General features: G+C 41.6%; 1 protein-coding gene across 1 annotated transcript in view; it reads left to right on the top strand.

The window, feature by feature from the left end:
• The window catches only part of TLN2 (talin 2), a 443,787-nt gene that overhangs the window by 314,004 nt on the left and 117,317 nt on the right, over positions 1-12,466 (top strand). Inside the window, exons 24-27 of the mRNA XM_004274706.2 lie at positions 101-214; positions 2,513-2,626; positions 10,270-10,404; positions 12,330-12,458. Coding sequence (XP_004274754.1) covers positions 101-214; positions 2,513-2,626; positions 10,270-10,404; positions 12,330-12,458 — 492 coding nt within the window. The remainder of the gene's footprint in view (positions 1-100; positions 215-2,512; positions 2,627-10,269; positions 10,405-12,329; positions 12,459-12,466) is intronic.

Raw genomic sequence — 12,466 nt, 5'->3', positions numbered from 1 at the left:
TGCGGTGACCCCCTTTAGTGGAGGGGATTTATATCAATGTGCGTGTGTGTGTGTTTGCACCTGTGAACCCTGCCTCACCTCCTCTTACTGTCCTCCCCAGGTTGCAGCCAAGCAGGCTGCAGCTGCAGCCACGCAGACCATCGCCGCCTCCCAGAACGCGGCCGTGTCCAACAAGAACCCCGCGGCCCAGCAGCAGCTGGTCCAGAGCTGCAAGGTGAGGCACCAGCTGCCAGAGAGCCAGGTCTGCTGGAGGAGACCCTGATAACATTAGAGCACCCAGTGCCCTGGTAATTCGGTTAAGACTGATCATCCAGGCTCCTAATCCAGTTTGTTCCGGCTCCCATGTTCCAGGTGTACACACACACGTCTGGTTTTTGTCTGTTAAGCGAATGGCCTGTGTTTGGAAAGAGAACATGTTTTTCCCAGCATTGTCTTTCCTTTGTCTAGATTCTTTTCCTTTTTGAGAGCACAAGTCAAGGAGGATCAATGACAAGGCCGTTGAGGGCTCTGAAACGGTAATGAAGCATTGAATTTCCAGAGGGCCTTGCTCCCTTTGAATGGCGGCCTTTGTGTTCAGTCTTCACTCGTCGTGGCAGGGGTGACTTCCTGCTTTGCACTGATGGCACCTGAGGATTTATTCATCCTGTCTGGCCTCGTCGCTGTCGCGCTCTGGTGCTTTCTGTGGTTGCCTCACTGATCTTCCGAGACCTGTCGCCGACGCCGCGCTTGAAGCCAAGGTGCCGCAGAGGGTGCCGTCCACCTCTGCCGCCTTCTCTGAGCGCCCAGAGTTAACTGTCCCGGGAGAGCCCCGAGTGGTGCCAAAGGCACATCTCGTTGCCTGGCCATCGCCCACATGTTGACACCATGCCTGACTGAAGTTCCCTGCCGTGCTTCGGTTCGCCGTGGGAGCTGGGTGCAGAGGCATCTTGGATTTGCGTGGGCTCTGAGCCTTCTCTCTCCTTTCTCAAATCTCCTCTGTGAAACCATTCACATGTGAGGGGTGTTGCTGCTTCTACTTCAAAAATGGCTTTACTCCTGTGGGGAGACCACCCAGGGCCCTCCACGTCCTGAATCCCAGTTCTCTGAGGCTAGCCCCTCACTGGGGAGCAAGTTTGCTCTGGTGGAAAAGCCTCAGCAATGCAGGAGGACCCTGTCCTCGGGGTTGTGCACGTAAAGAGGGGTTTTTTTCTGAGAGCCAGGCCCCTGCTGCGGAGGGAGTTGGTTTCCTGTTGGGGCCTGACTTCAGCCGCCAGCAGGGGTAGCAAAATGGCATTTCCCCTTCTCAGGGAGCACACGCTACTTGTGTCCAGGAAAATAGTATGAACCTTCCTCCTACTTTTTATGAACAAACGGAACATACTCAGCCCGTGGGTATCTCTGTCAGGGAATGAGAGCATTACTGTTTATCAGGTTGTGGTGCAGAAGGTAAAGTGGGCCAAGTTCCTGGAGCCAGCAGAAGAGGATGCGAGTGAAATTCTCCTGGAAATTTTTTTTTTTTTTTGCGGTACACGGGCCTCTCACTGTTGTGGCCTCTCCTGTTGCGGAGCACAGGCTCCAGACCCGCAGACTCAGCTGCCATGGCTCACGGGCCCAGCCGCTCCGTGGCATGTGGGATCTTCCTGAACCGGGGCACGAACCCGTGTCCCCTGTATCGGCAGGCGGACTCTCAACCACTGCGCCACCAGGGAAGCCCGAAATTTTTTTTTTAATTCTTGCTGAAATAGCCTCCTGAAAAGAACGTGTCACCAGGGTGGGCTGCTCTTGGGCCCTTCCTTAGCAGTGACGGTCACTGTGCCATGGCCTCTGAGGGCCTGGTTGGTCAGATGTGGCGTGGCACAAAGGGACAAGCCAGAGGACTTGTAGAGAGGGAAAAGGCCAGCATCTCCTAGGCACCGTGGAAGACGGTCAATTTCAAGTGGTCTCACCTTGGGATGCTGTCCTCCCTCCCCTATCCCGGGCATTGGGTTTTCCTATTTGAGGAGTGAGAACACAGGAAGAGGAACCACAGTGACATGAAAGCTGACAGATGAAACATATACCCGCAAAGTCACATATCGAAATGCTGAAGTATGCTGTTAGTTGAGTGCTTCTCTCACTTTCTTCTGATCATTGGACCATATGAATTGAGTTTATCCACCTGTGAATTGCATAGATTCTTGGATGCTAGGGTTTTCAACCCTAACGAGCCAGGATGGTGTGAGCTGCAACTGGGGAAATTGTTTTAAGGCTTCGTTATGGAGAATCGCCTTGTGCTGCGTGTATTGGGACCCGGGGGACCACAGGGTAGAGTGTGTGTGGGAGGAGCCTACCCCCAGGTACTGTGTTGGCATCAGTGTTGGCAAGGGCCCAACGGGCTAAAGCTGCTGAGTGAATCCAGGGTCTGGGCCAGGCACCCCCAGGAGGGAAGGCACATCCACAGAACATTATCGCTGGGGGCGTTTCCCCACACACCCCGTTTTGGTACGTCACCATCCTGGGTGTGCTCAGTTTTCGTTTTCCTTGCTTCCTGTAGGCGGTGGCTGATCACATCCCTCAGCTGGTCCAGGGGGTCAGAGGGAGCCAAGCCCAAGCAGAAGATCTCAGTGCTCAGCTGGCGCTCATCATCTCCAGCCAGAACTTCCTCCAGGTACCACGGAAACATTCACCTCCGTCTTCCCCGGAACCTCAACCCACCCCCACCCCACTGCCCACTTTAGGTGTGCTAGTTTCCAGAATACCTCATGCCATTATTCATAGCCAGGGAAATAAGAATCTGTGAGTGCATCTTCTCCAAAGGTGTGGTGGTTTCTTGTGGCAAATATAGAATTAGTAAGTATTGTCGGTCTTTGTGAAGTGTGGCTAGGTTCATTTTCTTTTTAATTAAATATAAAATGTGAATATTAAGTTGTGAACACTCCCTTTGTACGTACTACTTTCACATCTCTCGGCACTTTGTCTACTTGGATCTCCTCAACAGTCCATGTGGTTTGGCAAGTTTCTTCCTCGTCCCTGTCTATTCAGATCTGTACTTACAGGACCCGGTGATACTTCTATTTGGTTAATTCTTCAAGAGCCGTAGCTCCAACATGCAGGGATACAACATGAAATGTTTATGCTTCCTCACATTTTATCTTCATACATATACAAACGTATTTATGTATGTATGTATTCTCTTGGGATTCACTGTGTATTGACTGTTTTTCATATTAACATTTATATTATGAATATTTGTGAATTTGAATCATATTCTCTCATATACTATACTCATTGTTTAGCTGTTCTGTCATTCGACATACAGGTTGTTTTCAATTATTTGCTGTCATAAACAACCTGTGATATGATGGAAAAAAAAATCTTGGTGTGTGCTGAAATTTTTGTGCCCCTCTTGAATTGTTTCCTTAGGGTAAATTACTAGAACTAGAATTGCAAGCAGCTTATTTTTATCTTTGGGACATTGAGAATTGTGGCTTGGACAAGTTGTTTGTCTTCTGCTGTAGGTGGTTACAGGTCCTAGAATCAGTTGTGTTGTCCCACTGCTGGCAGGATCATAGGGTCTTATGATAGTACAGTGTGGACATGGTCCAGGGGTCACTGTCCCTGCCCTTGTTTTTCCTGTTTCTTTTGTTCTTTTAAGTTTGCTACTGTAAACAGGTCAGATCTTAACAAGAATAAAGCCAGAGTCAGAAATAAATAGAAATGGAATCAGCAGATCAACAAGTTTTAAACTTTTTTTAAAGTTTACATTTTAAACTCTTTTCATACATGTGGTAAAATTGCCCTGCCAGAAGGATGAATGAATCTAAATTTACAACTAGCAACATATGGAGCACACTTTTTATTTATTTTTTTCTCTTTGTTTTATTTTATTTTAATTTTTATTGGAATATAGTTGATTTACAATGTTGTGTTAGTTTCATGTGTACAGCAAAGTGAATCAGTTATACATATACACATAGCCACTCTTTTTTTAGATTCAAATGTGGGGTTATTTTTTTTTTATTGGCGTATAATTGCTTTACCACGTTGTTCTAGTTTCTGCTGTACAATGAAGTGAATCAGTTATATGTATACATATATCCCCTCCCTCTTAGACCTCCCCCCCCATCCCACCCATCTAGGCCATCACAGAGCACTGAGGTGAGCTTCCTGTGCTCTATAGCATGTTCCCGCTAGCTACCTGTTTTACTCATGGTAGTATATATATGTCAATCCTAATCTCCCAATTCGTCCCACCCTCCTCTACCCCCTGTGTCCACATGTCTGTTCCTACGTCTGCACCTCTATTCCTGCCCTGCAAATAGGATCATGTGTAACATTTTTGTAGATTCCACATATATGCGTTAATATACGATATTTGTTTTCCCTTTCTGGCTAACGTCACTCTGTATGACAGACTCTAGGTCCATCCACATCTCTACAAATGACCCAATTTCGTTCCTTTTTATGGCTGGGTAAGATTCCATTGTATATATGTACCACATCTTCTTAATCCATTCATCTGTCGTTGGACATTCAGGTTGTTTCCATGTCCTGGTTATTGTAAATAGTGCTGCAATGCAATGAACATTGGGGTACATGTGACCTTTTGAATTATGGTTTTCTCAGGGTATGTGCCCAGTAGTGGGGTTGCTGGATCATATGGTAGTTCTATTTTTAGTTTTTTAAGGAACCTCCATACTGTTCTCCATAGTGGCTGTATCAATATACATTCCCACCAAGAGTGCAAAAGGGTTCCCTTTTCTCCACACCCTCTCTGGCATATATTGTTTGGAGATTTTTTGATGATGGCCATTCTGACTGGTGTGAGGTGAAACCTCATTGTAGTTTTCATTTGCATTTTGGAGCACACTTTTTAATACCTCTTTTCCAAGTTGGGAAGTCAATCATTTTTTTGAAATGTTTTTGCCAATTTACTTGGTTACGTTTTTATTATTTGATCTTGCATGTCCTTGATTTTCACAATGTTAAACATTTTTCACGTTTCAGTTATTTGTTTTTATTACATGAACTTGTCTATTCATGCTTTTTATATACTCATTCTGATTTTTCTTATAAATTCTCATGAATTCCTTAAATATTAATAATATTAACTTGTGTCCTTGGTATTTATGATCTGGCACTTAAATTGTTACAGCTTTACTAAGAGCCGTTGTATAGCATACATATTAAAAACCTTAAAATTATGTGTACTTTTTGGTCCAGAAACATTTATACAAAAAAATTATGAACGTGTACAAAATTTTAGTTACATAGGTGTTTATCATATCATTGTTCATTATATTTGAAAACATGGAAAACACTTAACAATACAAGATTGAAAAGTGATAACTGATGTATACACAGGGTATTACATAGCTATGAAAAAGATAGACTATGTGGAACAAGGAGATTCGAAAACAGAATAAATAGTATTATCTTATTTCGAAAATATATGTGCCTTCACCCATGCATGGTGAAATTGTCCTGGGTTCTGAGATGTGAGAGGTCACTCGTTTTATTTTGTGTCCCTGTATTTTTCTAAATAGTCTATTACATATATTTAAGACACAGATTAAAGAGATGTTCCAAGAAACACAAACATATTTAATAAGAAACTCCCTTTCAAATCTGTTTTAAATAAGAATTTCAAGCCACTAGCCCAATTTTACTTCCCACTCCACCCCAAAAGACACATACTTTTTTTTTGAATACCTTTATTGGGGTATAATTGCTTCACAATGTTGTGTTAGTTTCTGCTGTACAACAAAGTAAATCAGTTATATGTATACATATATACCCATATCCCCTCCCTGTTGAGCCTTCCTCCCACCCTCCCTATCCCACCCCTCTAGGTCGATACAAAGCACCGAGCTGATCTCCCCGTGCTATGCGGCTGCTTCCCACTAGCTATCTATTTTACGTTTGGTAGTGTATATTTGTCAGTGCTACTCTCTCGCTTTGTCACAGCTTACCCTCCCCTCCCACGCCCCTGTCCTCAGGTCCCTTCTCCACGTCTGCGTCTTTATTCCTGCCCTGCCACTAGGTTCATCAGTACCATTTTTTTAGATTCCGTATACGTGGGTTATCATATGGTGTTTGTTTTTCTCTTTCTGACTTACTTCACTCTGTATGACAGACTCTAGGTCCATCCACCTCATTGCAAATAATTCAAATTTGTTCCTTTTTATGGCTGAGTAATATTCCATTGTACATATGTGCCACATCTTCTTTATCCATTCATCTGTCCATGGACATTTAGATTGCTTACATGTCCTGGATATTATAAATAGTGCTGCAGTGAATATTGTGGTGCATATATCTTTTGGAATTATGGTTTTCTCAGGGTATATACCCAGTAGTGGGATTGCTGGGTCATATGGTAGTTCTACTTTTAGTTTTTTAAGGAACCTCCATATTGTCCTCCATAGTGGCTGTATCAGTTTACATTCGCACTAATGGTGCAAGAGGGTTCCCTTTTCTCCACACCCTCTCCAGCATTTATTGTTTGTAGATTTTTTGATGATGGCCATTATGACTGGTGTGAAGGGATACCGCATTGTGGTTTTGATTTACGTTTCTCTAATCATTAGTGATGTTGACCATCTTTTCATGTGTTTGTTGGCAATCTGTATGTCTTCTTTGGAGAAGTGTCTATTTAGGTCTTCTGCCCATTTTTGGATTGGGTTGTTTGTTTTCTTGATATTGAGCTGCATGAGCTCCTTGTACCTTCTGGAGATTAATCCTTTGTCACTTGCTTTGTTTGCAAATATTTTCTCCCATTCTGAGGGTTGTCTTTTCGTCTTGTTTATGGTTTCCTTTGCTGTGCAAAAGCTTTTAAATTTCATTAGGTCCAGTTTGTTTATTTTTGGTTTTATTTCCCTTTCTCTAGGAGGTGGGTCAAAAAGGATCTTGCTGTGATTTATGTCATAGAGTGTTCTGCCTATGTTTTCCTCTAAGAGTTTGATGGTGTCTGCCCTTACATTTAGGTCTTTAATCCATTTTGAGTTTCTTTTTGTGTATGGTGTTAGGAAGTGTTCTAATTTCATTCTTTTACATGTAGCTGTCCAGTTTTCCCAGCACCACTTATTGAAGAGGCTGTCTTTTCTCCATTTTATATTCTTGCCTCCTTTGTCAAAGACAAGGAGACCATCTGTGCATTGGTTTATCTCTGGGCTTTCTCTCCTGTTCCATTGATCTGTATTTCTGTTTCTGTGCCAGTACCATACAGTCCTGATTACTGTAGCTTTGTAGTATAGTCTGAAGGCAGGGAGCCTGATTCCTCCAGCTCCATTTTTCTTTCTCAAGATTGTTTTGGCTATTTGCAGTCTTTTGTGTTTCCATACAAATTGTAAAATTTTCTTGTTCTAGTTCTGTGAAAAATGCCATTGGTAAATTGATCAGGATTGCATTGAATCTGTAGATTGTTTTGGGTAGTGTAGTCATTTTCACAATGTTGATTCTTCCAATCCAAGGGCATGGTATATCTCTCCATCTGTTTATATTGTCTTTGATTTCTTTCATCAGCGTCTTATAGTTTTCTGCATACAGGTCTTTTGCCTCCTTAAGTAGGTTTATTCCTAGGTATTTTATTCTTTTTGTTGCAATGGTAAATGGGAGTTTCCTTAATTTCTCTGATTTTTTCATTGTTAGTGTATAGGAATGCAAGAGATTTCTGTGCATTAATTTTGTATCCTGCCACCTTACCAAATTCATTGATTAGCTCTAGTAGTTTTCTGATGGCATCTTTAGGATTTTCTATGTATACTATCATGTCACCTGCAAACAATGACAGCTTTACTTCTTCATTTCCAATTTGTATTCATCTTATTTCTTTTTCTTCTCTGATGGCTGTGGCTAAAACTTCCAAAACTATGTTGAATAAGAGTGGTGGGAGTGGGCACCCTTGTCTTATTCCTGATCTTAGAGGAAATGCTTTCAGTTTTTCATCATTGAGAATGATATTGGCTGTGGGTTTGTCATGTATGGCTTTTATTATGTTGAGGTAGTTTCCCTCTAGGCCCACTTTCTGGATTTCTGGAGAGTTTTTTCATGAATGGGTGTTGAATTTTGTCAAAAGCTTTTTCTGCATCTGTTGAGATTATCATTTTTTTTAAGTTCATAGCATATTTATTGTTAATGAATTTTTCCTAGTTAGTATCTGAACAATATATACACTTATAAAATAAACATAATACCAGATGCTACAGTACAAATTTTCTTCTTTTTAAATTTTCTACATCTATACTCTCATATTCCATGTGATCCAGTTCTCTGACCTTTTCCCTCTATTCTTATGACTTTGAAACCTTCAGCCAGGCAGCACTCCATGATGCCATTTGATACAAACACAATCATAAATACAAACACAAACTCAGGCACTTGGATTACAAGGCAATCAAATGGTTTTTATCCTTCAATTTGTTAATATGGTCTATCACATTGATTGATTTGCATATATTGAAGAATCCTTGCATTCCTGGGCTAAGCCCCATTTGATCATGGTGTGTGATTCTTTTAATGTGCTAACGGATTCTGTTTGCTAGTATTTTGTTGAAGATTTTTGCATCTATGTTAATCAGTGATATTGGCCTGTAGTTTTCTTTCTTTGTGACATCTTTGTCTGGTTTTGGAGTCAGGTTGATGGTGGCCTCATAGAATGAGTTTGGGAGTATTCCTCCCTCTACTACATTTTGGAAGAGTTTGAGAAGGATATATGTTAGCTCTTCTTTAAATGTTTGATAGAATTCGCCTGTGAAGCCATCTGGCCCTAGACTTTCGTTTGTTGGAAGATTTTTAATCACGGTTTCAGTTTCAGTGCTTGTGATTGGTCTTTTCATATTTTCTCTTTCTTTCTGGTTCAGTCTTGGAAGGGTGTGCTATTCTAAAAATTTGTCCATTTCTTCCAGATTGGCCATCTTATTGGCATTAGTTGCTTGTAATAGTCTCTCATGATCCTTTGTATTTCTGCAGTGTCAGTTGTTACTTCTCCTTTTTCATCTCTAATTCTGTTTATTTGAGTCTTCTTCCTTTTTTTCCTGATTAGTCTGATTAATGGTTTATTAATTTTGTTTATCTTCACAAAGAACCAGCTTTTAGTTTTATTGATCTTTGCAGTTGTTTCCATCATTTCTTTTTCATTTATTTCTGATCTGATCTTTATGATTTCTTTCCTTCTGCTAACTTTGGGGATTTTTGTTCTTCTTTCTCTAATTGCTTTAGGTGCAAGGTTAGTTGTTTATCTGAGATTTTTCTTGTTTCTTGAGGTAGGATTGTATTGCTATAATCTTCCCTCTTAGAACTGCTTTTGCTGCATCCCATAGGGTTTGGGTCGTCATGTCTCCATTGTCATTTTTTTCTAGGTATTTTTTAATTTCCTCTTTGATTTCTTCAGTGATCACTTCGTTATTAAGTAGTGTATTGTTTAGCCTCCATGTGTTTGTATTTTTTACAGATCTTTTCCTGTAATTGATATCTAGTCTCATAGCGTTGTGGTCAGAAAAGATACTGGATGCAATTTCAATTTTCTTAAATTTACCAAGGTTTGATTTGTGACCCAAGATGTGATCTATCCTGGAGAATGTTCCGTGTGCACTTGAGAAGTGTATTCTGTTGTTTTTGGATGGAATGTCCTATAAATATCAATTAAGTCCATGTGGTCTAATGTGTCATTTAAAACTTGCACTTCCTTATTTATTTTCTGTTTGATCTGTCCATTGGTGTAAGTGGGGTGTTAAAGTCGCCTACCGTTATTGTGTTACTGTCAGTTTCCCCTTTTATGGCTGTTAGCATTTGCCTTATGTATTGAGGTGCTCCTATGTTGGGTGCATAGATATTTACAATTGTTACTATCTTCTTCTTGGACTGATCCCTTGATCATTATGTAGTGTCCTTCCTTGTCTCTTTTAGTAGTCTTTATTTTAAAGTCTATTTTGTCTGATATGAGTATTGCTGCTCCAGCTTTCTTTTGATTTCCATTTGCATGGAATATCTTTTTCCATCCCCTCACTTTCAGTTTGTGTGTGTCCCTGCGTCTGAAGTGGGTCTCTTGTAGACAGCATGTATATGGGTCTTGTTTTTCTATCCATTCTGCCAGTCTGAAGACACATACTTTCCGTTTCAAACATTCCTAGAATGTACTGCCCCAGAGTATCTGATTTTGGTTGGCAATTTTGGGGGGAAACTAGATGGTTTTAATATTCCTTGTTTTAGGGCAAAGTAAGTTCTGGCTGATAAGGCGGCATTGCTGTTTGGGTCTCTACTCTGACTCTTGCTGCCCAGGAGCTGTCTTACCTTCAGCTTTTCTCTCCATAGCCTGGAAGCAAGATGGTGTCCTCTGCTAAAGCCGCAGTGCCCACTGTCAGCGACCAGGCTGCAGCCATGCAGCTGAGCCAGTGTGCCAAGAACCTTGCCACCAGCTTGGCAGAGCTGCGTACTGCATCACAGAAGGCAAGTGGACCCTTGTCACGGCAGTTAGCTTGTCAGGAGCGGAGCTTTTAATTCCTTACTGTTGGTGTGACCTGGGTGCTCCCCAGGGCCTGAACGCTGCCTGGCATATTTCTTGGTTCAGTTGTCCATTTCATCTGCTTGACCACTAAATATGCTCGTGTGGATTGGCTTTTGCCCCTTTTAGCCGCTATCTCCTGGACTTAGTTATCACCTTCTGGTTACAGATGACTTTGGTTAAACTATGCTAAGTTGCATACTTCCCCTCCTCCCCTGCCCTGGGACAGGCAATGATCTATTTCTCACAGTCTTAGGGGAGACCAGTCATCAGTTTCTTGGCGCCAGGTAAACTGTGGGCATAGTAAGTGATGATATCTTCCAGGTGTTATCTTGTGAACTTAATAACATTATATAGGCAGCAAATCTATTTTGGAGGATCATCTATATTATCTTTGCCCTGAGAGGTTTCCACCTCTTAAATGGGAGCATTCACCTTCACAAGATCCTCAATAGAACAGAACTGGGGATTAATGCGTTTCTGTCTCTGGGATGTGTTAATTACCAAAGGGCCTCATTACTGTACTGTTTGATGTGGTATTAGCATGAAGTTCTAGCATGAATTCATTTTTCCTCATTGTAACAATCCCTTTATAGAAACAGGCAGCCTCATATATGAGCAAGGGAAGAAGGTTAGAAGCTGATTTGAATTTGTAATATAAACAGTGCACTACATCACCAAAGAAAAATATCTAGAGTTTTAGGTTATATCTAATAAAAAAGTTATTCTGAGCTCTCTTTCTCAAAGAGAGGTCTAGGGACCATCTGCACTGGAATCACATGGGGGCATTTAGGATGCAGGTTCCTGGGCCTCACCTCTGAGCACCCCAGTCAGAATCTCTGGTCATAGAGCCCAAATATCTGCATTTTAACAAGTTTCCTCAGTGACCGAACGACACACCCACCTCCAACAACTGCTTTGGAGCAGTGATCCCCAAAGTGGGACTCAGGCAACACTGTGCAGTGGATTCAGGAAGACTCTTTTTATGATTTTAGTATATAGTGTAGGGTGTAAGAATACAGGCTCTAAAATCAGACCACCTGCATTCAAATTCTCGCCTTGCCATTGACTAATTTTGTGACCTGGGCACGTTACTTACCCTCTCTGCCTCAGTATTGTCACCTAGTAATACTCACACATAGAAATCAATCAAATAGTGTGTACTGCTGCTGTTGTTACTATTATCTAAAAAAGAAAGAAGTTAAGATACACCAGTATTTAATATACTTGTATGTGTATGATTTACTAACATTTACGGGTATAATTTATTAACATGCGTGTTGGGGGTGTGTGATCAAAGCATTTGGAGACCGCTGTTCTAGATGATCACCAGAATGAAGCAGTTTTCTTAAAAGTTTTTATTCAGGAAAAAAATCTTTCATAGCCTTCAGTATGGAACAATAATGGTTTACAATCTAGAAATTTGTAAAGAGATTCAGTAAGGTTGACATAGACTTGTCTGTAGAGTCCTGGGTTCCTTTGTTTATTCGTTCCTTCATCCACCCCATGCTTCCCAAGTTTTTGTGTGCACACATACTGTGCTAGGTGCCCCATGTCTAGAACCCAGACACAGTGAACAAGGATCCTCTTAGTTTGAGAGGTACTGTATTTCTGATATAAACAGCTTCAAGGAAAATTTAAGTATATCCAGTTATGAGACACACATACTTGATTATTTAGGGAACTTAGGACTGAGGTCCTGATGGAGCATGATTTTGTGCTCTCAGGAAATGCTTGTTACCCTTGCTTCCTATTGCTAGATTTGGAGAATCATTGGTTGTATCCAGAAAGGAATTTCCTATGTTGCAAGGCACTGGGGATGCTTTTCCCGAGCAGACTGTTGTGCACATATTCTCAACTCTGTTGACAGGCCCATGAAGCCTGTGGTCCCATGGAAATCGATTCAGCACTGAGCACTGTGCAGACCCTGAAGAGTGAACTGCAGGATGCCAAGATGGCTGCCGTGGAGAGTCAGCTGAAGCCACTCCCAGGGGAGACGGTAGGAGA

This window comes from Orcinus orca, chromosome 2 (assembly GCF_937001465.1).
Source record: "Orcinus orca chromosome 2, mOrcOrc1.1, whole genome shotgun sequence".
Classification (NCBI taxonomy): Eukaryota; Metazoa; Chordata; class Mammalia; order Artiodactyla; family Delphinidae; genus Orcinus; species Orcinus orca.
This window is presented reverse-complemented; position numbering and strand designations above follow the sequence as displayed.